Source organism: Entelurus aequoreus, linkage group LG24 (genome assembly GCF_033978785.1).
Source record: "Entelurus aequoreus isolate RoL-2023_Sb linkage group LG24, RoL_Eaeq_v1.1, whole genome shotgun sequence".
Classification (NCBI taxonomy): Eukaryota; Metazoa; Chordata; class Actinopteri; order Syngnathiformes; family Syngnathidae; genus Entelurus; species Entelurus aequoreus.
Window position 1 is genome coordinate 5,971,149 of NC_084754.1, and position 21,139 is coordinate 5,992,287.

Sequence of the window (21,139 nt, forward strand, 5' to 3'; positions counted from 1 at the left end):
TTAATATTGAAGCCTAAAAAATTAAACAGTGTTTAAAGTTAAAATACCAATGATTGTCACACACACACTAGGTGTGGTGAAATTTGTCCTCTGCATTTGACCCATCCCTTGTTCACCCCCTGGGAGGTGAGGGGAGCAGTGAGCAGCAACGGTGGCCACGCCCGAGAATAATTTTTTCTGATTCAACCCCCAATTCCAACCCTTGATGCTGAGTGCCAAGCAGGGAGGTAATGGGTCCCATTTTTATACTCTTTGGTATAACTCGGCTGGGGTTTGAACTCACAACTAGGGATGTCCGATAATGGCTTTTTGCCGATATTGTCCAACTCTTAATTACCGATACCGATATATACAGTCGTGGAATTAACACATTATTATGCCTAATTTAGACAACCAGGTATGGTGAAGATAAGGTCCTTTTTTTAAAAATTTGTATAAAATAAGATAAATAAATTAAAAACATTTTCTTGAATAAAAAAGAAAGTAAAACAATATAAAAACAGTTACATACAAACTAGTAATTAATGAAAATGAGTAAAATTAACTGTTAAAGGTTAGTACTATTAGTGGAGCAGCAGCACGCACAATCATGTGTGCTTACGGACTGTATCCCTTGCAGACTTTATTGATTTATATTGATATATAATGTAGGAACCAGAATATTAATAACAGAAAGAAACAACCCTTTTGTGTGAATGAGTGTAAACGGGGGATGGAGGTTTTTTGGGTTGGTGCACTAATTGTAAGTGTATCTTGTGTTTTTTATGTTGATTTAATTAAAAAAATATTTTTTAAAACAACAAAAAAAACGATACCAATAATTAAAACGATAGCGATAATTTCCGATGTTACATTTTAAAGCATTTATTGGCCGATAATATCGGCAGGCCGATATTATCAGACATCTCTCCTCACAACCTACTGATCTCAGGGCGGACACTCTAACCCAGACCTGGGCAAATTAAGGCCCGGTGGGCCACATGTGGCCCGTTAAGCTTTTCATTCTGGCCCGCCGGACATTCCCCCAAAATTTTTTTAGATCTTCAAGATGGAAATTGTAGCTGCCATTATGATGTGCAGTGATGCTTTCAAATTACCGTGAGTCTTGAACTATACAAAGTATTTCAATTGTTGGAATCTGCGCTTTTGCATGACATACTAGTTACTATGGTAATCTAATTAGTTACTATGGTAATCTAAATCACAGCAGCTCAGACGAGGCACCAAGCAGTGTGGGTGGGGAGCGTTTCCACAGAGTGTTTCCAGAGTGGTCAGCCTGAAATGCGGGTGTCAGGGACAGACGTGGAAGGAGATTGTTATAACAAAGTTCTAAAGCTTAGTGATATATCAGATAGTAAGTGTTTTTTTTTTACCCTTCACTATCATATTTTGGTCAGAGAGATATGACGGTTTTGATTGATTGATTGAAACTTTTATTAGTAGGTTGCACAGTGAAGTACATATTCCGTACAATTGACCACTAAATGGTAACACCCGAATAAGTTTTTCAACTTGTTTAAGTCGGGGTCCACTTAAATTGATTCATGATACAGATATATACTATCATCATAATGCAGTCATCACACAAGATAATCATCAGAGTACATACATTGAATTATTTACATTATTTACAATCCGGGGTGTGGGATATGGAGGGGGGGAGGGGGGGGGTGTAGGTTTGGTTGTTATCATCACTTCAGTCATCAACAATTGAAAACAGAGAAATGGACATTGAAACAATGGGTCTGACTTGGTAGGATACGTACAGCAAGTAGTGGACACAGGGAGAGAGAGAGAGAGATCAGAAAGCATAAGAAAAAGTATCTACATTTGATTATTTACATTTGATTATTTACAATCCGGGGAGGGTGTTAGTTTAGGGTTGAAGTTGTCTGGAGGTGTACTTTTATTGCGGTTTTGAAGGAGGATAGAGATGCCCTTTCTTTTACACCTGTTGGGAGCGCATTCCACATTGATGTGGCATAAAATGAGAATGATTTAAAACCTTTGTTAGATCGGAATCTGGGTTTAACGTGGTTAGTGGAGATCCCTCTGGTGTTGTGGTTATGGCGGTCATTTACGTTAAGGAAGTAGTTTGACATGTACTTCGGTATCAGGGAGGTGTAGCGGATTTTATAGACTAGGCTCAGTGCAAGTTGTTTTACTCTGTCCTCCACCCTGAGCCAGCCCACTTTGGAGAAGTGGGTAGGAGTGAGGTGTGATCGGGGATGGAGGTCTAGAAGTAATCTGACTAGCTTGTTCTGGGATGTTTGGAGTTTGGAGAGAGGTTATAGATAGCTTTGGAAAGTGAGGAGAATTATTTTAAAGTGGATACGGTGTTTGATGGGTAGCCAGTGGAGTTGCTGCAGAACAGGGGTGATGTGCTGGATTGAAGGGGTTCTGGTGATTATCCGGGCTGCAGAGTTCTGGAGAAGCTGAAGTTTGTGAAGTGACTTGTGAGGGAGACCAAACAGGAGAGAGTTGCAGTAGTCCAGGCAAGAGGTGACAAGGTTATGGACTAGTATGGCAGCAGTACATGTGGTAAGGGATGGGCGAAGTCGATTAATGTTTCGTAGATGAAAGTAAGCAGACCGGGTAATGCTGTTTATGTGGGCTTGAAAGGAAAGTGTACTGTCAAGGATGATGATGGCGGGAGCTGCCATGCAAGGCGCTAACCAGGACCCATCAGGAGCAAGGGTGAAGTGTCTTGCTATAAATGATAAATGGGTTATACTTGTATAGCGCTTTTCTACCTTCAAGGTACCAAAGCGCTTTGACACTATTTCCACATTCACCCATTCACACACAGATAGAGGGAGCTGCCATGCAAGGCGCTAACCAGCACCCATCAGGAGCAAGGGTGAAGTGTCGATAAATGATAAATGGGTTATACTTGTATAGCGCTTTTCTACCTTCAAGGTACTCAAAGCGCTTTGACACTATTTCCACATTCACCCATTCACACACAGATAGAGGGAGCTGCCATGCAAGGCGCTAACCAGCACCCATCAGGAGCAAGGGTGAAGTGTCTTGCCCAAGGACACAACGGACGTGACTAGGATGGTAGAAGGTGGGGATTGAACCCCAGTAACCAGCAACCCTGCGTTTGCTGGCACGGCCACCCTACCAACTTCGCCACGCCGTTCTCATTTGTATTATGTGTTACACTAAATTGTTGCTAATTCCCACTTTGTGTCCAAAATGTGGTTTGCTGTTGATATAACACGATTAATATATTAATCATTATTCACAAAACCTTAATGCAGGGGTGTCAAACTCATTTCTACGGAGCCCCTAACGGGACATGGACTTTTCGCAATACTTTTTGCGAGATCTCGCAAAAGCAGTTTGTATGCAGTACTTTTTCCGACCACGTGGTGGAGTGTACAGATTCCCTCTTGGGAAAAGCGAGCAAGTGTGACATCCGGCGCGGTCTTTCAGCCTCGTCCAATCAGCTACGACTTCCGAAGTGCCGGGCCAGATAACATACTTTGCTGCAAGCACGGCTGCTTCTCCTGTGGACGTATTTGGACGTTATTTCATCAACCATTCAGCAGAATTCAGACTGAAATTCGTCACAAACAACCGGTAAGGGAGCTTATTTACCTCCAACTGCTACACGTATTACACCCCTCTTGAAATTGAGTCGTGGCTTGTCCATGTGAATTAGCATCAGCATGCTACCCATCCCCATTGAATGCAATACAACGCTAACAGCTACATAATAGCCTGTCTGTAACACGCTAAAGTTGACTATAACCGCCAATAATGTGACGATTCTCAGTTAAATGTATCCTGTGTGTTGTGTTGTCACACGTCATGTAAGAACTAGCTCCTGTTGATGTTAGCATTGTGCTAATGTGTCGTTAGCATAACTTGTCCGAGTGTGTTCATTGACAGCTGTTATACTGTCTTTTTACTCGGGGTGGAACGATATGATTCGATACAGAATGTGTGGTTGCCGATACGATTCAGTGGCGAGACTTTTTTTTTTTTAGAACGGTACAATCCGAAATGACTCAGTTATAATTGATTCAGTAACTTTTTAGCATGAAAAAAATCAATAATTGTGACTTGTGAAATAAATACTGGACACATTTATTCTAAACAAGATATGAATTAAGAAATTGTCGTGATATCAATATCATTTATCCATCCATCCATCCATTTCTCCCCGCTTATCCGAGGCCGGGTCACGGGGGCAGCAGCCTAAGCAGAGAAGCCCAGACTTCCCTCTCCCCAGCCACTTCGTCCAGCTCCTCCCGGGGGGACCGTAGGCCAAGGGGAAGACCCAGGACACGTTGGGTAGACTATGTCTCCCGGCTGGCCTGGGAACGCCTCGGGATATAATTTATTTCATGTTAAAATTACCAAACGCCGCTTACCGTTTTTTTCATAGTTTGGCCGGTGGTGCGACTTATACTCAGGAGCGACTTATGTGTGAAATTGTTAACACATTACCGTAAAATATCAAATAATATTATTCATCTCATTCACGTAAGAGAGTAGACATATAAGATTTCATGGGATTTAGCGATTAGGAGTGACAGATTGTTTGGTAAACGTATAGCATGTTCTATATGTTATAGTTAGTTGAATGACTCTTACCATAATATGTTACGTTAACATACCAGGCACATTCTCAGTTGGTTATTTATGCCTCATATAACGTACACTTATTCAGCCTGTTGTTCACTATTCTTTATTTATTTTAAATTGCCTTTTAAATGTCTATTCTTGGTGTTGAGTTTTATCTAATAAATTTCCCCAAAAATGTGGCTTATACTCCAGTGCGACTTATATGTTTTTTCCCTTCTTTATTATGCATTTTCGGCCGGTGCGACTTATACTCCGGAGCGACTTATACTCACGGTATTTGTGTTCCTTTTTAAAAAAAAAGTTTTATAAACTGCAAAAAAAAATTCTTTGGAACTTTATAAACTGCATTATTTACAAACAATCGAGAAATAATAATTTTCTAAATAAGTACAAAAACAGTACAAATCAGTGCCAGGGGGTTTTAAACTCAATAAAGTAACTAAAATAAAATGCTATATATATATATATATATATAACTCTATATATATATATATATATATATATATATATATATATATATATATATATAACTATATATATAAATATATTAGGGCTGCAACTAACGATTAATTTGATAATCGATTAATCTGTCGATTATTACTTCGATTAATCGATTAATAATCGGATAAAAGAGACAAACTACATTTCTATCCTATTCAGTATTTTATTGAAAAAAAACAGCATACTGGCACCATACTTATTTTGATTATTGTTTCTCAGCTGTTTGTAAATGTTGCAGTTTATAAATAAAGGTTCATTAAAAAAATTAATAAAAAAACAAAAAACAAAAAAAAACAACTCTGCGCATGCGCATAGCATAGATCCAATGAATCGATGACTAAATTAATCGGCAACTATTTTAATAATCGAATTTAATCGATTAGTTGTTGCAGCCCTTATATATATATATATATATATATATATATATATATATATATATATATATATATATATGTATGTATGTATGTATGTATGTATGTATGTATGTATTATATATATAATACCTGGGATTTATATAGCGCTTTTCTAAGTACCCAAAGTCGCTTTACATGTTAAAAACCCATCATTCATTCACACCTGGTGGTGGTAAGCTACTTTCGTAGCCACAGCTGCCCTGGGGTAGACTGACGGAAGCGTGGCTGCCAATTTGCGCCTACGGCCCCTCCGACCACCACCTATCATTCATTCAACATTCATTCACCGGTGTGAGTGGCACCGGGGGAAAGGGTGAAGTGTCCTGCCCAAGGACACAACGGCATGGTAAGAGGCGGGGAGCGAACCTGCAACCCTCAGGTTTCTGACACGGGCGCTTTACCCACTACGCCATGCCGCCCCATATATATTTATATATATATATATATATATATATATATATATATATATATATATATATATATATATATATATATATATATATATATATATATATATATATATATATATATATATATATATTGGAATATAAAGACAATATAACATATATTTATCTGTACAGTAATCTATTTATTTGTATCTGCACTTTATTGATTTTTTATCCTGCACTACCATGAGCTAATGCAACAAAATTTCGTTCTTATCTGTACTGTAAAGTTCAAATTTAATTGACAGTAAAAAGGAAGTGAAGTTAATTATATTTATATAGCACTTTTCTCTAGTGACTCAAAGCGCTTTTACATAGTGAAACCCAACATCTAAGTTACATTTAGCTCCAGCGCCCCTCGCGACCCCAAAGGGAATAAGCGGTAGAAAATGGATGGATGGACATTTAAACCAGTGTGGGTAGCACTGGGAGCAGGTGGGTAAAGTGTCTTGCCCAAGGACACAACGTCAGTGACTAGGATGGCGGAAGCGGGGATCGAACCTGGAACCCTCAAGTTGCTAGCACGGCCACTCTACCAACCCAGTCTAAGTCTAATATATATAACAAAGTGCAAAGCCATAGGCTCACACAAGTTCAGTAAATAATTTAAATTTGGAACACAGCATCATCGTTTTCACAGCTTTTTGGTTGTTAGAGGTAGAGAGGGTTTTAACGTAGAGTTCTAATTCTTTTTTAAAGGCACAAAAAACTGGTCGGGTATTGAGAAACTTACATTTATGAATATAAAACTTAGCCAATAGTATAATGAGGTTGCAAAGGTAAAATATACTGTTTCGTCCATATCGCCCAGCCCTACTGGATACTAAACACTGCAGATACAGTTTCCCTTATTCCTGTTATTTCTTGAAAGATAATTATGTATACATTAATTATGGATACAAACATGCAAATCAACAACAATTATTGGCCAATGCATTCACAAGATTTATCTGCGTTGAGATGCTGTTTTCATTCATTGTTTTTGCCTTTGCTTGGTTCTAACTGGTATATTTTATTGTGTATCTATACAGGTATTGCATTATGATGATGTATGTATTGTTATTGCATTATGATTGTATCTTGAGTATGTTATTGTAACTTATATTTTAATGAGGACCCCAGGAAGACCAGCCTGCCGCTGATGCGTCGGCTAATGGGGATCCTAAATATTTAATTCAACTATTTGGGTTGAATTAACAAGAATAAACATTTTCTGCTCTCATTTTCAACATTCACATTATTTTCAATAAAAGTACAAAAACTAACATTTAACAGGCGATTTACCTGCTACCTTTGCTGTTGTTTTTCACCATTCAAATAATACACTGTTGATATCAAAATTAAAGTGCAACCGACCTCTCTTCAGGTTGAATTGGCAGTAGATTTACCTGAGACATTAAGTGCAAACAAATTAAATGAGCAGTGCTTTGACCTGCTACTACTCTCATTTTAATAAACACAGAACATCATTAAGACATAACGAAAGTGACAGAGGACTTGTTTCGGCGACACACGGACCAAATGGCTGAGGTTGTAATAAAACGAAGTTAGAAATGTAAGTGAAGTGTGACCACTTTTTCAGTGATAAATTTAAAAAGAAAAACTTTTTCAATAATACTAATATACTGTGGCTGTGGGTGCTTATTACACTGTTTTTAACTTTCTATCGCAAGCTGGTCCGTCGGCGAATGTGTTCGGCCGTCACTTCCGTTTTGTCCGTCGCATCCTTTGTGGATTAAAGTTGTATTACGGCGTTATATTATTGTGTGGTGACGTTTGTATTTGTTGTGACTTTTACAATCGTGCCGTAGCTGAACGTTTTTATGTTGTAATTTAAAATATTGTCTTGTGGCGTTTGCATTTGTTATAACCTTTCTTGACCACGGCAGGTATCCGCCATTTTTGTTTTGATGACGCCACAGACGGGTACACAGACTTAACGTTTAATGTCCTTTTCATTAAAAGTGCTAAACTTCATATAGAGTCTGCTGTTCTTAAATCCAATGTTTGCTTTTTTTAGTATCAATAAAATTCATATATTGCCTTTTAAATTGATGTTGGATGGATACCTATCTTCCAGAAGGCTGACTTTAGTGACATACTTTAGTTTTACTATCTGCAGCAGCTCACCAGTAATCCTGCCCTGAATGTGGACTTGCAGGCACTCTAAAATGTCTTTGTGACTGAACTATTGTATTGGTTTCAACTGGCAGAATAAAAACACCCACCAATTTAATCAGAAAAAAATACATTTTATATCTAAATATTTTTAATGTGACTTTTTATTTAATTTAAACTCCTCTGATATAACATGTACCAAAAAAGGCTGTGCAGGCACTTTTTGTTCAAATTATTTTGTGGATAAAAAAACACTTTGCCCCTGAAATAATCATTAAAAATTGTTTTATGTGTTGGTACACATTATTTTACTTGAAATAAGTCATATATTATTCACTACACCACTGATGCTTTGTTTGCTGCAGAATGTTTGTGATGACAAGCAAAAAAACCAAAGGAACTTTGAGAGGGAAAAAAAGTTTTTCTCTTTACCCCCACAAAATGTACCGACAAAGAAGCAAAACCGTGGCCATAAAACCAGGTACGGAATTTAGCGTGGGTTACTCGACTATTGCACCTCTAGTAAGCACAATTATATATATGAACACAATGGCAGTTGTCAGCTGTGAGCATATATTACCTCAATCAAACATGGCATTAGTAAATATTAGGGATGCAAGGATACTCCCTATAATCCTGCAAAGGACAATTCGCCTTTAATTAAAAAAAGTGATATTAATCGAGATCGGATGATATGAAAAAAAAAACTAGTACAGAAAATTGACAAATATTAAGATTAAAGATTAAAGTACCAATGATTGTCACACACACACTAGATGTGGTGAAATTTGTCCTCTGCATTTGACCCATTCCCTTGGGGAGCAGTGGGCAGCAGCGGCGCCGCGCCCGGGAATCATTTTTGGTGATTTAACCCCCAACTCCATGCCACATTCATTGAGTTAGAGTTTGAGTTTATTTCGAACATGCAAGCATACAACATGATACATCACAATTTCCAGTTTCTCTTTTCAACATGTTCGGAAAGGAGTAGGAAGAAGCAGAGCTTATTTAATCCTACCCCTTTTCTTTACATAACAGTTGCTGAAACTTTTTTGTTCACTTCCTGTTCTCAATTTATTCACAATAAACTCCATAGGTAATCACAATAAAAATAAATAATAGTAAGAATTTAATAATAATAATTGGTGAAGTAAGTCATATTTCATATGATGAGATAAGTAAGATTATTTTAAGAATGAATGAATGGATGGATGAAATAAATTGAGGATGTTTGTCATGGTTCTTCTTCTTTGTACTTTGTAAACCACACATACAGTACAGGCCAAAAATTTGGACACACCTTCTCATTCAATGCGTTTTCTTTATTTTCATGACTATTTACATTGTAGATTATCACTGAAGGATCAAAGCTACGAATGAACACATGTGGAGTTATGTGTGAAATAACTGAAAACATGTTTTATATTCTCGTTTCTTCAAAATAGCCACCCTTTGCTCTGATTACTGCTTTGCATACTCTTGGCATTCTCTCGATGACCTTCAAGAGGTGTACACACTTCACATGTGTCATAGCTTTGATGTCTTCAGTGACAATCTACAATGTAAATAGTTTTGAAAATAAAGAAAATGCATTGAAATGAGAAGGTGTGTCCAAACCTTTGGCCTGTACTGTAGGTCTCGGGTATTATGCTACATGCAGCACACATATGAAAGAATAGGAGTCATACATGCACAAAACACAAGCCCATGGACATGCATTTTGTATAGACTGTTGTCATAGTCCAGGAAAGCGTTATCTGTAAGACTACATTTGATTCACAACAAAAATATCATGGCCAAAGCCAGATCAGAGGAAATGTACTGCTGACGGCTTTTTATCAACAAGGAGTCAGGAAAAGGGTATTATTATTTTTTGTCTATTTGACAATGCTAAATTAGTGTTCATAGTGAGGATTTGAATGACTATATGTTATAGTATATCATATGTTCACAATTGCAGGATTCATAATGTCCGAAACAGAGCAGGAAATAGCAGATCTTATTTTATCCCACCCCTAACTTGTATTTCCTGTGTTAACATGGTACCAGGGTACCACTTTTTAATGACCGTTATTAAATTGTTAACATTTTGTCACCTTCCATAAAAAATCTGACTTACAGGGGCATGGATGCAGAGGGCTTTGGGGAGCTGCTGCAGCAGGCCGAGCAGCTGGCTGCAGAGACTGAGGCGGTGTCAGAGCTGCCACATGTTGAGAGGAACCTTCAGGAGATCCAACAGGCTGGAGAGAGGCTTCGTTCCCGCACGCTCACCCGCACTTCGCAGGATGCTGCCGACGTAAAAGCGTAAGGAATATGCACCAAATATACTCAGACATGATATTTATGGCTCATTGTTGTGTATTTGTCTTAGAAATCAGACAACAGGTGTATAAATGTACCGTATTTTCCGCACCATAAGCCGCCCCGTGTTATTAGCCGCACTTTCAATGAATGGCATATTTCAAAACTTTGTTTACCTATTAGCCGCCCCGTGTTATTAGCCGCACCTACGCTACGCTAAATGGAATGTCAAAAAAACAGTCAAATAGGTCAGTCAAACTTTAATAATATATTACAAACCAGCGTTCTAACAACTCTGTTCACTCCCAAAATGTAATGTGCAAATGTGCAATCACAAAAATAGTAACACTCAAAATAGTGCAGAGCAATAGCAACATCAATAACTCAACGTTGCTCGAACGTTAATGTCACACAACACACAAAATAAACATTTAAAGCTCACGTTCTGAAGTTATTACTCATCCCCAAATCCCTCGAATTCTTCTTCTTCTTCGGTGTGCTTCACTTGTTTTTTGACACCATCTGTGATGTGGACGCGCATGCAGTCGTAGATCAACAGGGACGGAGCTGTGTGACAAAAGTCACCCGGTCTCTTCGCTCATCTTTTCTTCATCCATCCATCCCTTCGAGTTAGCTTTTTTGATGACGCCGGCTGGAAAGTTCTCTTTTGGCAAGGTCTTCCTTTTGAATATCACCATGGGTGGAAGTTTCTGGCCGTTAGCATGGCAAGCTAACGGATATTCACCGTACGTGCTCCCGTTGTATCCACAGTGCGGTTCACAGGAATATCAAAAGTCAGTGGAACCTTGTACGCGTGTCTCTTAGTAGGAGCCATTTTGTGGTCTTTACAGAAACACACAAATGAAACGTAATATCTGCGCGCTTCTTCTTCTACGGGGGCGGGTGCTCACCTTGGCGGTTGCTTACAGTAGAAGAAGAAGTGCTTCCTCTTCTATGGGGGCGGTTGCTTACCGTAGAAGAAGAAGCGCTTCCTCTTCTACGGGGAAAAAAGATGGCGGCTGTTTACCGTAGTTGCGAGACCTAAACTTTATAAAAATAAATATTAATATTAATCCATATATAAAGCGCACCGGGTTATAAGCCGCACTTTCAGCTTTTGAGAAAATTTGTGGTTTTTAGGTGCGGCTTATGGTGCGGAAAATACGGTACTGTAATGTCATGTGTAAATAAAGCATCTATGGCGCCCTCTAGCGGACATCTGTTCTTTGTTGACTCACTGTCGGATTCATTAATGGAGTACTACTCTCTTTCAGGTCTATTCTCCTTGGATCCAGAGGTTTGGACATCTTTCACATTTCTCAGAGACTTGAGACTTTAAGTGCAGCTACTACCTTTGAGCCCCTTGAGCCAGTTAAAGACACTGACATACAGGTAAGGCACACGCAAGTTCACCTGTCTCTAAACAAGTTGTGTTGACACACCTTAAGGTACTCTATAATTTAGCACATTTTCATTGGGTTGCCAAACATTTGTGTAAAAAATTGTTTGTGACCATTTTTCAAAGCAATTTTCCACGCTATTCGCCCCCTAGCGATTGGCGAAAAATTCAACCAATCCCTGAGAATTTTGCAGGGCCTTGCAACTTTGTCCAATCCCTGCAATTTCCCAGCACATTTTTGCCAATTGAATTTGTCCCAGCAGCACTCAAACGCAACATAACTGTCTACGTAACCTGCATCGCTTTAGTCTACACAGAAATCATAACTGTAGATTGCCCTCAACAGCTAGCCAATATTCTCAATGAAACCATCCATCCATCCATCCATTTTCTACCACTTGTCCGTTTTTTGGGGTCGCGGGGGGTGCTGGCGCCTATCTCAACTGCATTCGGGTCATGTGTTAAGTAATTGAATATAGACACAAATTTACGATTAGGGATGTCACGGTATAAACATTTCTTATCATGGTTATTGTGAACAAAATGATCTCGGTTATTATTATCGCGGTATTTTTAAATGGGCTCAAAAATTTCAAAAAGTAGAAATCTTTTAACCAAGTTTAATTAAAAAAAACACAAACACATTCAAAATGATTTACATTGTAGAACAAACATTATTATAGATAAGAACACTGTTTCTTGTACCACAAGTAGAAATTTAATGTGCATATGAAAGCAACACAAGCATTATAAATAAAGTGTAATGGCAGAAACAAAATAATAACATAAATTAAAAAAATAAATGTGAAAACTGTGCAAGATGGCACCTTTTATAGATGTAGGAGATAAAACAAAACTAATGTAAACATTTTCCAAGATCGCACCTGATGGCCATAAGCCATTACTGCACTTTTTGTCCATTTAGATAAAAATAGTGTTCATATATGAGATCTAGTTTTACACATAGGGCTGCATGTTTATGGCCAAAATAATAATCATGACTATTCATTTTGTTAGGGGGTGAGGTGTGAACGCGACGCCATCATGTAATTTGTAATGTCTAATAAAAAGGCTGTAGGTACATTATCTATACATTTAAAGACAAATATTAGTGTTTTTGTTTATTAATAGTATCAATGTGTCAGCCTTTTTTCATTACATGATGCCTTTATCTCTATTTTTAGATTTTTAAAAAACAGAGGTATTTTTTTAGGTTATGTACATGTACTAATGTATGTACATGTTGTATCGGGACAGATCCCTTAAGAGTTTGAGCAGGAATTGTCATATAGTAATTAACAATACACCATAAAACATTAACAACATGCTATGTCACAAGAGTGTTTTTTTTTAAGTAATACTTTGTGACATGGAAAACCCATAAGTAATGTAAAAAATATGGTGTTTACTTTTTGATATCAATATAAAACCCAAAACAGTTTGGTTAATGAAAATAAAGTCTAATAAACAAGCTTTGTTCTTCTCCAACAACACCATGTGTTACAGTGCAACAGTTTGGCCAAAAAAATAAACAGGAGTGATACCACTCGCAGCTAATACACAATCTTCGTACCTCACCGTGTTGATACTTAGCAGCCTGCGTTCAATAGCTCGTATTAATGTTATTGGAACACTAACAAAGTTAACAGTTAAATAAAGGACGAGTGAGCATCCCAGTAAACAAATGAAATACTTTATAAAGAAGTTGTGGCAACGTTCCCGACACATCGCCTGCTGCATGTTTCCTCACCTCATTACATGAACTCTCAGTCACTGGAGGTGCGAGAAGGACACTGTGTTGAGGAAATGAAAGCAACTTCAAATATTTTTGTCCTCCACTGTATACCTTTAGTGTGGGACAAATTTGTATGTCTCCAATATTGTCCACACCTGTCGCCATCTGATAACAGCAGTGCTCTCTTAAACACACGCAGAGACTCTACACTATGAAAGTGAAGCGAGGGAAATAAAATGAAACGAAGCCTTTGGCTGCGTTTACTCGGAGGGAACATCTCCAGAGGAAAGTCTGTGTAGTTGCATGCGGCGACTTTGTTTCCAGGAAGTAAGCAGTGTTGCCTAAAATGCATTAAAAATGAAGTTTTTTCGGTAATTAAACAGTTTTACTAACCGTGTGGAATTTTACAGCGGTTTATCATTATACCGTTTTCCGTTACATCCCTATTTACTATAGACTTTTAAAGTTTCAAAACAAGCATGAATGTGCACGAGAATGTCTGCAACTTGTGGACGACAGAGAAGACAATAAGGCATAATAGTGATAAGGCAACATTTGGTGCGTTTTGTTTTACAACTTATCCACACACACGTGTGTGTGTGTGAATTGGTCACATGTGTAAACAATAAACATATCAGCAGATGGAGCGCACTGTTGGTTAAGATATGTTGTAAATACCCAAAGCAAAATTTACACTTTGAGTAAAGTGTGAGTGTGAATGTTGTCTGTCTATCTGTGTTGGTCCTCCGATGATGTGGCATCTTGTCCAGGGTGTACCCCGCCTTCCGCCCGAATGCAGCTGAGATAGGCTCCAGCACCCCCCGTGACCCCGAAAGGGACAAGCGGTAGACAATGGATGGATGGATAGAGTAAAGAATATATTGAACATAACTTTAATAGGCATGTATGTACGTATACAGTATCTCACAAAAGTGAGTACATACTTCAACCATTTTTACTACAGATAATATTCTACAAGATATTAGAAATAAAGCTTGGATAAACTTATATATCCAAAGTGGTTATACAAAGTGTAATTTTAATCGCAATGTCCTTTTACATTATATGTATTGTTTACTCGTCTTCAGCATAAATAAATATTTAACTGTAAATATTTAAATTTTTTGGTCTTGGTATGTAAAGGCTGAGTTATAATTTTTGTATTTTCCTTGCAGTAATACTAGTGTACTTTGCTGTGATGAATAATATTTTTGCCAATGTTGTATAGTTGCTTGGTTTTTTGCTTGTATCTTTGTTTATATTTGTTCATTAATTACATTTCCTTTAAGAAAATTTCCAAATCTTAATTACAGAGGGAAATCACAACTATTTATTGTAACTTTCACGTTCTCCCATAACTCTATTTTCACAAATACCTAAAAGAGAACCTGTACCTTCCAACGTAATTTTTGGAAAAAACATCTGCAAATTTAGTCATGTCAAAAAGGGCCTGGGAGGGACTGTTAAATTGTCGTCAATATTCCAAAACAAATTATTTAAGATGCAGATAAAGAATATTTTTTTGCATGTGTTAAAATCCTGTGGTTTTTGGGTATAGGATTACAAAAAACGCTTTAAAAAACAATTACACATTCATAACGACGTTATGTTTAGGAAAAAATTAAATGCCTATTTATTATACTATAAAATAGGCATATAACACTTGCTAAACTGATTATGAATTCAGCTTTACACATTAATAAACAATTACAAGATACAATATTGTCCTTACAAAATGTGCAGATACATGACTTGAAAATACATTGTCTGGTGGAAAATATTAGGTGAATTGGACTTGTGAGACAGCGCCCATGGTTGCATTCATAGCTGCAGCGCTCTTTTTGTCCTGCAGATGGCGCCATTGAACCACTTACTAATAACACATTAACAAAAACAAATTATTTGAAGCAAAATGCTGAACGACGAGGATGCAAGGGTGTACTGCTTTGTGAAAGGGGAAAGGAAGTGAGCTGTGTTCAATGCTGGTGCTGCGTCATGGCAATATTATGCCGCCATTTTGTTTTATATCTGGTCCCAGACAGGATGCACTTTCTGTCTCAGTTGCCCACATCGTTGTGTTGTTTCCAGAAGCACTGGAAGCATTGTCCAGCTATGACGTGGAGTATTTTTCCAACACTCTCTACACTAAGTCCATCAGAAAAAGGCAACATTATGACGTCTTTGTGCTGCAAGACACCATTACATTACCAATAAAGCTTCAGGTTGGTCTGTCCATCAATTGGAGTTTTTCCAGATCATTAATGTCCTGGTTTGTGAAGGGACAAGTGGTAGAAAATGGATGGATGGATGGATGGATTGATCAGAATCAGAACTAACTTTATTGGCAAAGTATGTTCAAAACATAAGGAATTTGACTTGGTATCTGCTGACAGGCATAATAAAGTGTCAGCGCATTTAATCTATCATAACTTTCCACATACTAAACTGATTTCAGCTTAGTTTATAGCTAGCTGGCAACAATTTCCCTGGTGGGCATAAATACAGTACAATAATCTTCGAATAACAAAATACTATTATTAATAGTATATACTATACTATTAATAATGTTCACTCTTGCTCATGAAAAGTAATCCTCTTTGATCTGTTTTCCACGGTCTGCCGATTTGAGCAAGAATATTCAGATCAATGATCCGGCATTGTTTTTCCTCCTTGTTTCTGCTGCTGAAATACGAGTAGATGCCCCTTTTAAGATGGCTGCTGAATTTCCTGCGCCCCAGCAGCCAATGCGGTGTCTATAAATATGATGTGTATGGGCAGCATGGCCAGAGACAGAAACAGATCCAACAAAGCAACCACGAGAGCTGACTCCATCCTAGGCTGCCCACTAGCTGTTGGCCAATTTCAGACAATATGTGTCTAATTTGGGTGCAAGCTGTGACAAGCGCGTCATCTATAAGCCGCTTCAATGTCACTAATTCCCACCACCATGGCATAAAATAAACTACCGTATTTATAAGGGGCACGTAAAATCTGTACGGATTAATTCTGGTTGTGCTTACCGACCTCAAAGCAATTTAATTTGGTACATGGTGTAATAACTGTGACCAGTAGATGGCAGTTACACAAGAAATACGTGTGGAATGCAGGATGACACATGTTCGATTGACATCATGGTAAAGGTTTACCAAGTTTTTGCGCAGTTCTGCCATTGTAGTCCGACGATGTAGTAAAAAGCTCCTTCTTTTTCTCTATCCTCTTGATGTGGGGCATTCATCCCCAGCTGTTGCCATTGCTAACATAAAGTAGCGTACAGTACTAACTTATATCTGCTATGTAAGCACTAAAAACTACCAGTACAACAAAGATGACAGGGAGAAGATGCTGTCAAAGTAGAGCCATGTAAATAAGACCACCCACAAAATGGCGCATCCTGAAGAGACGATCAGAAAGTATCTTAAAACGATATTTAGAACATAGTCTATGCCAGTGTTTCTTAACCATGGAGCCGAGACCCATTGTTGCCTCTGGGTTATGGGGTCTTTTCTTTTATAGTACATTTGATTTATTTTTGTGATCAGTCTGACCTAATCCTTGATAGTAATCTTTGATTTACACAACATGCTTTAATATCATTTGACAAGGTTGTAGATACATTTATTGAATATGATTAAAATTGAGAGTAAATAGTTTACTACTTCAGTGTTAATGTTTAAGTGGGCCCCAGACCCCTCTAGTTGGTTGAAACTTATTTCGAAAATGTATACAGTATCAATATGATATATCACATATTTTCTTTACAACATGTCCAAAAAGGAATAGGAAGAAGCAAGGTTTATCTAATCCTCCCCCTTTTTTCTCTTAATAGCAATCACTAACACATACTTCCTGTTCTCAATTTGTACTCAATTTACATCAATGTGTTCTAAATACATCAGCTCTTCTCATAAATAGTTAAATCAGTTATGATTTGCTTGATGAGATGGATAATATTTCATTTTCAATAAGTTATCATTAACTTTGTAAACACTTTAAGTTTGAACAGCCTCTTAAATTGGATCATATTAGTACATTGTTTGATTGCTTCAGGAGGTAGTCACCTGAAATGGTTTTCACTTCACAGGTGTGCTTGAAGCTCATCGAGAGAATGCCAAGAGTGTGCAAAGCAGTAATCAGAGCAAAGGGTGGCTATTTTGAAGAAACTAGAATATAAAACATGTTTTCAGTTATTTCACATTTTTTTGTTAAGTGCATAACTCCACATGTGTTCATTCATAGTTTTGACGCCTTCAGTGCGTCATGAAAATAAAGAAAACGCATTGAATGAGGAGAAGGTGTGTCCAAACTTTTGGCCTGTACTGTATATTTATATATACATATATGTATACATGTATTTGTGTATATTAGGGGTGTAAAAAATGATCAGTACAAACTGATAACCGATTTTAACTTTAGAGATCTGAATACATTGTTTGGCGAGCCTCTGGATCGACCCGTATATATAGTAAGGATCGGTCGATGTCCTGTTGGAAAGTCATCAATCGGTTGATTGTAGATCTGATACAAAATATGGCTGCTTTATTCTTGCGAGCCATCTGTGATGACGCAATACGAGAGTACCGACAGAGCAACATAACAGACAGCACAAAAGAGTTTACAAACATCGCACCCCCGAATATTAAATCTAAAGCGTGGTAAACATTTGGATATTTAAAAAAAAAAAAAGAATGATCAGTTGGAAAAAGTATGGCCATTTGTAACGTTTGGAAAGCAGTGCTAAAGTACTGACTAATCTGAGCACTCACCTATTGTGACGGCATCAAGACACTCAAGCCGGCGATGAGAGAGCTAAGGATGCTAATGCTGGCAGACCCACCAACTGGCAAGACAAGAGGACAATCATTTGAAAGACTTTCTCACGCCACACTTGCCATTCCTTACACTTATTTACGCCTTTACTACTGTATACTATATATCTATATATATATAGATATATAGTATATAAATAATTTTTATATGGGGTCGCGGGGGTGCTGGAGCCTAATATATATATATATATATATATATGTATATATATATATATATATATATATATATATATACATACACACTACCGTTCAAAAGTTTGGGGTCACCCAAACAATTTCTAAGAACAAGAATAGACTGTCGAGTTTCAGATGAAAGTTCTCTTTTTCTGGCCATTTTGAGCGTTTAATTGACCCCACAAATGTGATGCTCCAGAAACTCAATCTGCTGAAAGGAAGGTCAGTTTTGTAGCTTCTGTAATGAGCTAAAGTGTTTTCAGATGTGTGAACATGATTGCACAAGGGTTTTCTAATCATCAATTAACCTTCTGAGCCAATGAGCAAACACATTGTACCATTAGAACACTGGAGTGATAGTTGCTGGAAATGGGCCTCTATACACCTATGTAGATATTGCACCAAAAACCAGACATTTGCAGCTAGAATAGTCATTTACCACATTAGCAATGTATAGAGTGTATTTCTTTAAAGTTAAGACTAGTTTAAAGTTATCTTCATTGAAAAGTACAGTGCTTTTCCTTCAAAAATAAGGACATTTCAATGTGACCCCAAACTTTTGAACGGTAGTGTGTGTGTATATATATAATATAATATATGTGTATATATATATATATATATATATATATATATATATATATATATATATATATATATATATATATATATATATATATATATATATATATATAATATAATATAATATATGTATATATATATAATATATATATATATATAATATAATATAATATAATATATGTATATATATATATATATATATATATATATAATATAATATAATATATGTATATATATAAACACTCTAATGTCCTCAACGTAAAAGCGGTACGGCTGTGAGCCTTTCCTCACAGGCGGTCCCTCGTCTACTGAATGTCTGCCCTTAGACAGCTTGTACTGAAAACACATTGCCTTGTACTTTTAAATGCAATGACAATGAAGTCCATTCCATTCTCGTCAGAGTAGAGAGGAGACGCACACCCCCTCTGTGCAAAGTTGCCGCTGTTTCTGCCTCGGTTGAGACGTTAACATTTCATCACTGTCATGCTCCCAACAAAAACAAACCTATTGTTCATGTCAATGACACAGTCAGTAGATTTAATTATTGTTCTTGAATATCACAAACATTCAGTTTTTTGATTTAATTTGACACTGTAACATTTAACAATGTATAACAAATACAAGTAAACTAAACATTTATTTAGAGTTTTTATCATAATTAGCATTTTTAACTCACATTTACTTTTCTTTAAGTTTGTAGATTTAAAGTTGATAGTTCTACTATATGCTAATCATACAGGAACCGGCCGTTTTGTATGTGTCCATTTAAAAAAATAAACACATTACATTGTTCTGACATGATACATTTAATTTTCTTTTCACTATGCAAAGCTTACATCTGCATCAAATCGCATCATAAAGGTTTAAAAAGTATTGTTAGTGAATCGTATCATAACGCATATATCGAGATTTATATCAAATCATAATTTAAGGTAATATTTGGCAAGTTTTTGATTTTCCCACAGCTAATTTTCTCTATTTCCTCTGCAGTGGGCATTTGTGTTTTGCATAACAGGGCTATTTGTTTCTGAAGTTTGTAACTGAAAAAAGAAATAAACCAATAACAAATGTCCATTGCTGGGTTTAGGAGGATGTTCACCTGTCTACATTTGTGGTAACTTATCACAACCATAGCTGTGTGGACCATCCTTTTTATTTGATCTTTCTTCTTGCTCACTCTTATCAAATTTCCTTCTTCTCTTTTCATTGTTTTTTTCCTCCTCCCCACTTTTATCTTCCTCGCCACTTGGTGAGCCGGATGTAAGTTAGCCTGTGTGCTTCTAACCAACTGATTGACTGGTAGTGCACTTAGCTTTTGGCAGCATCGGAGTATACATACTCACACAATCTAATTGACAAGATTCACTTCCTCTTTGTATGGAGGAAAACCACAACTCCACTTCAGCAACTAGATTCCAGGAAAGTGGTGAGAACTGTTAGCGTTTCGTATAACAATATCCAAGCTATACAGCCACCCATCCTCCATCTATACACTTACTATAATTGTAATTTACCCTGTTCAGGGTTGTGGAGAGCGGCAGCCTATCCCAGCACACTCTGGCTGTATGTAAGTCTATAAATCATCAGATTTTTTTGTGACGTATAATGCAAGACAGAAGTGTAGCTGAGCATGTTGGTAGTATATTATTTGTATATTGTGTTTACTTAATATACTTGACACAATCCAATGGCAGAGGGTAATAGAGCTGTAAAATGTAATTGATGTTAGCACTCCGTATACATTTTCCCAAAATGATCACAGTTGTCATTATTATCACAGTACTGTATTGGTAAATGTGCTCTAAATGTGTCTTGTATCCATGTTAGCATTTACGCTAGCTAGTGATTTACGCGCTAGCTGTTTCTCCAGGAAATAAGCAGTTTCACTGAATTTTGCAAAGTGCTTTAATCAATCACGGTTTTACAAAAATTACAATTTAAACCGGCAATAATAATCATCAGGAATTTTATCGCAACCTATTATTATAACAGTAATCATTATTTGCCCAGTGCGGGGTGTGACACAGCATGGTTCTAAGTGATGTCAT

At 37.1% G+C, this 21,139-nt stretch overlaps 1 protein-coding gene across 2 annotated transcripts in view; it reads left to right on the forward strand.

Moving 5' to 3' along the window:
• The first annotated feature begins 3,429 nt into the window (after positions 1–3,429).
• LOC133641869 (nuclear pore complex protein Nup93) overlaps positions 3,430–21,139 on the forward strand; it is a 59,859-nt gene continuing 42,149 nt past the window's right edge. For both annotated transcript variants that reach the window (XM_062035958.1, XM_062035957.1), the window contains exons 1-3: positions 3,430–3,588; positions 10,199–10,381; positions 11,653–11,770. In XM_062035958.1, coding sequence (XP_061891942.1) covers positions 10,203–10,381; positions 11,653–11,770 — 297 coding nt within the window. In that variant the 5' untranslated portion in view covers positions 3,430–3,588; positions 10,199–10,202. The remainder of the gene's footprint in view (positions 3,589–10,198; positions 10,382–11,652; positions 11,771–21,139) is intronic.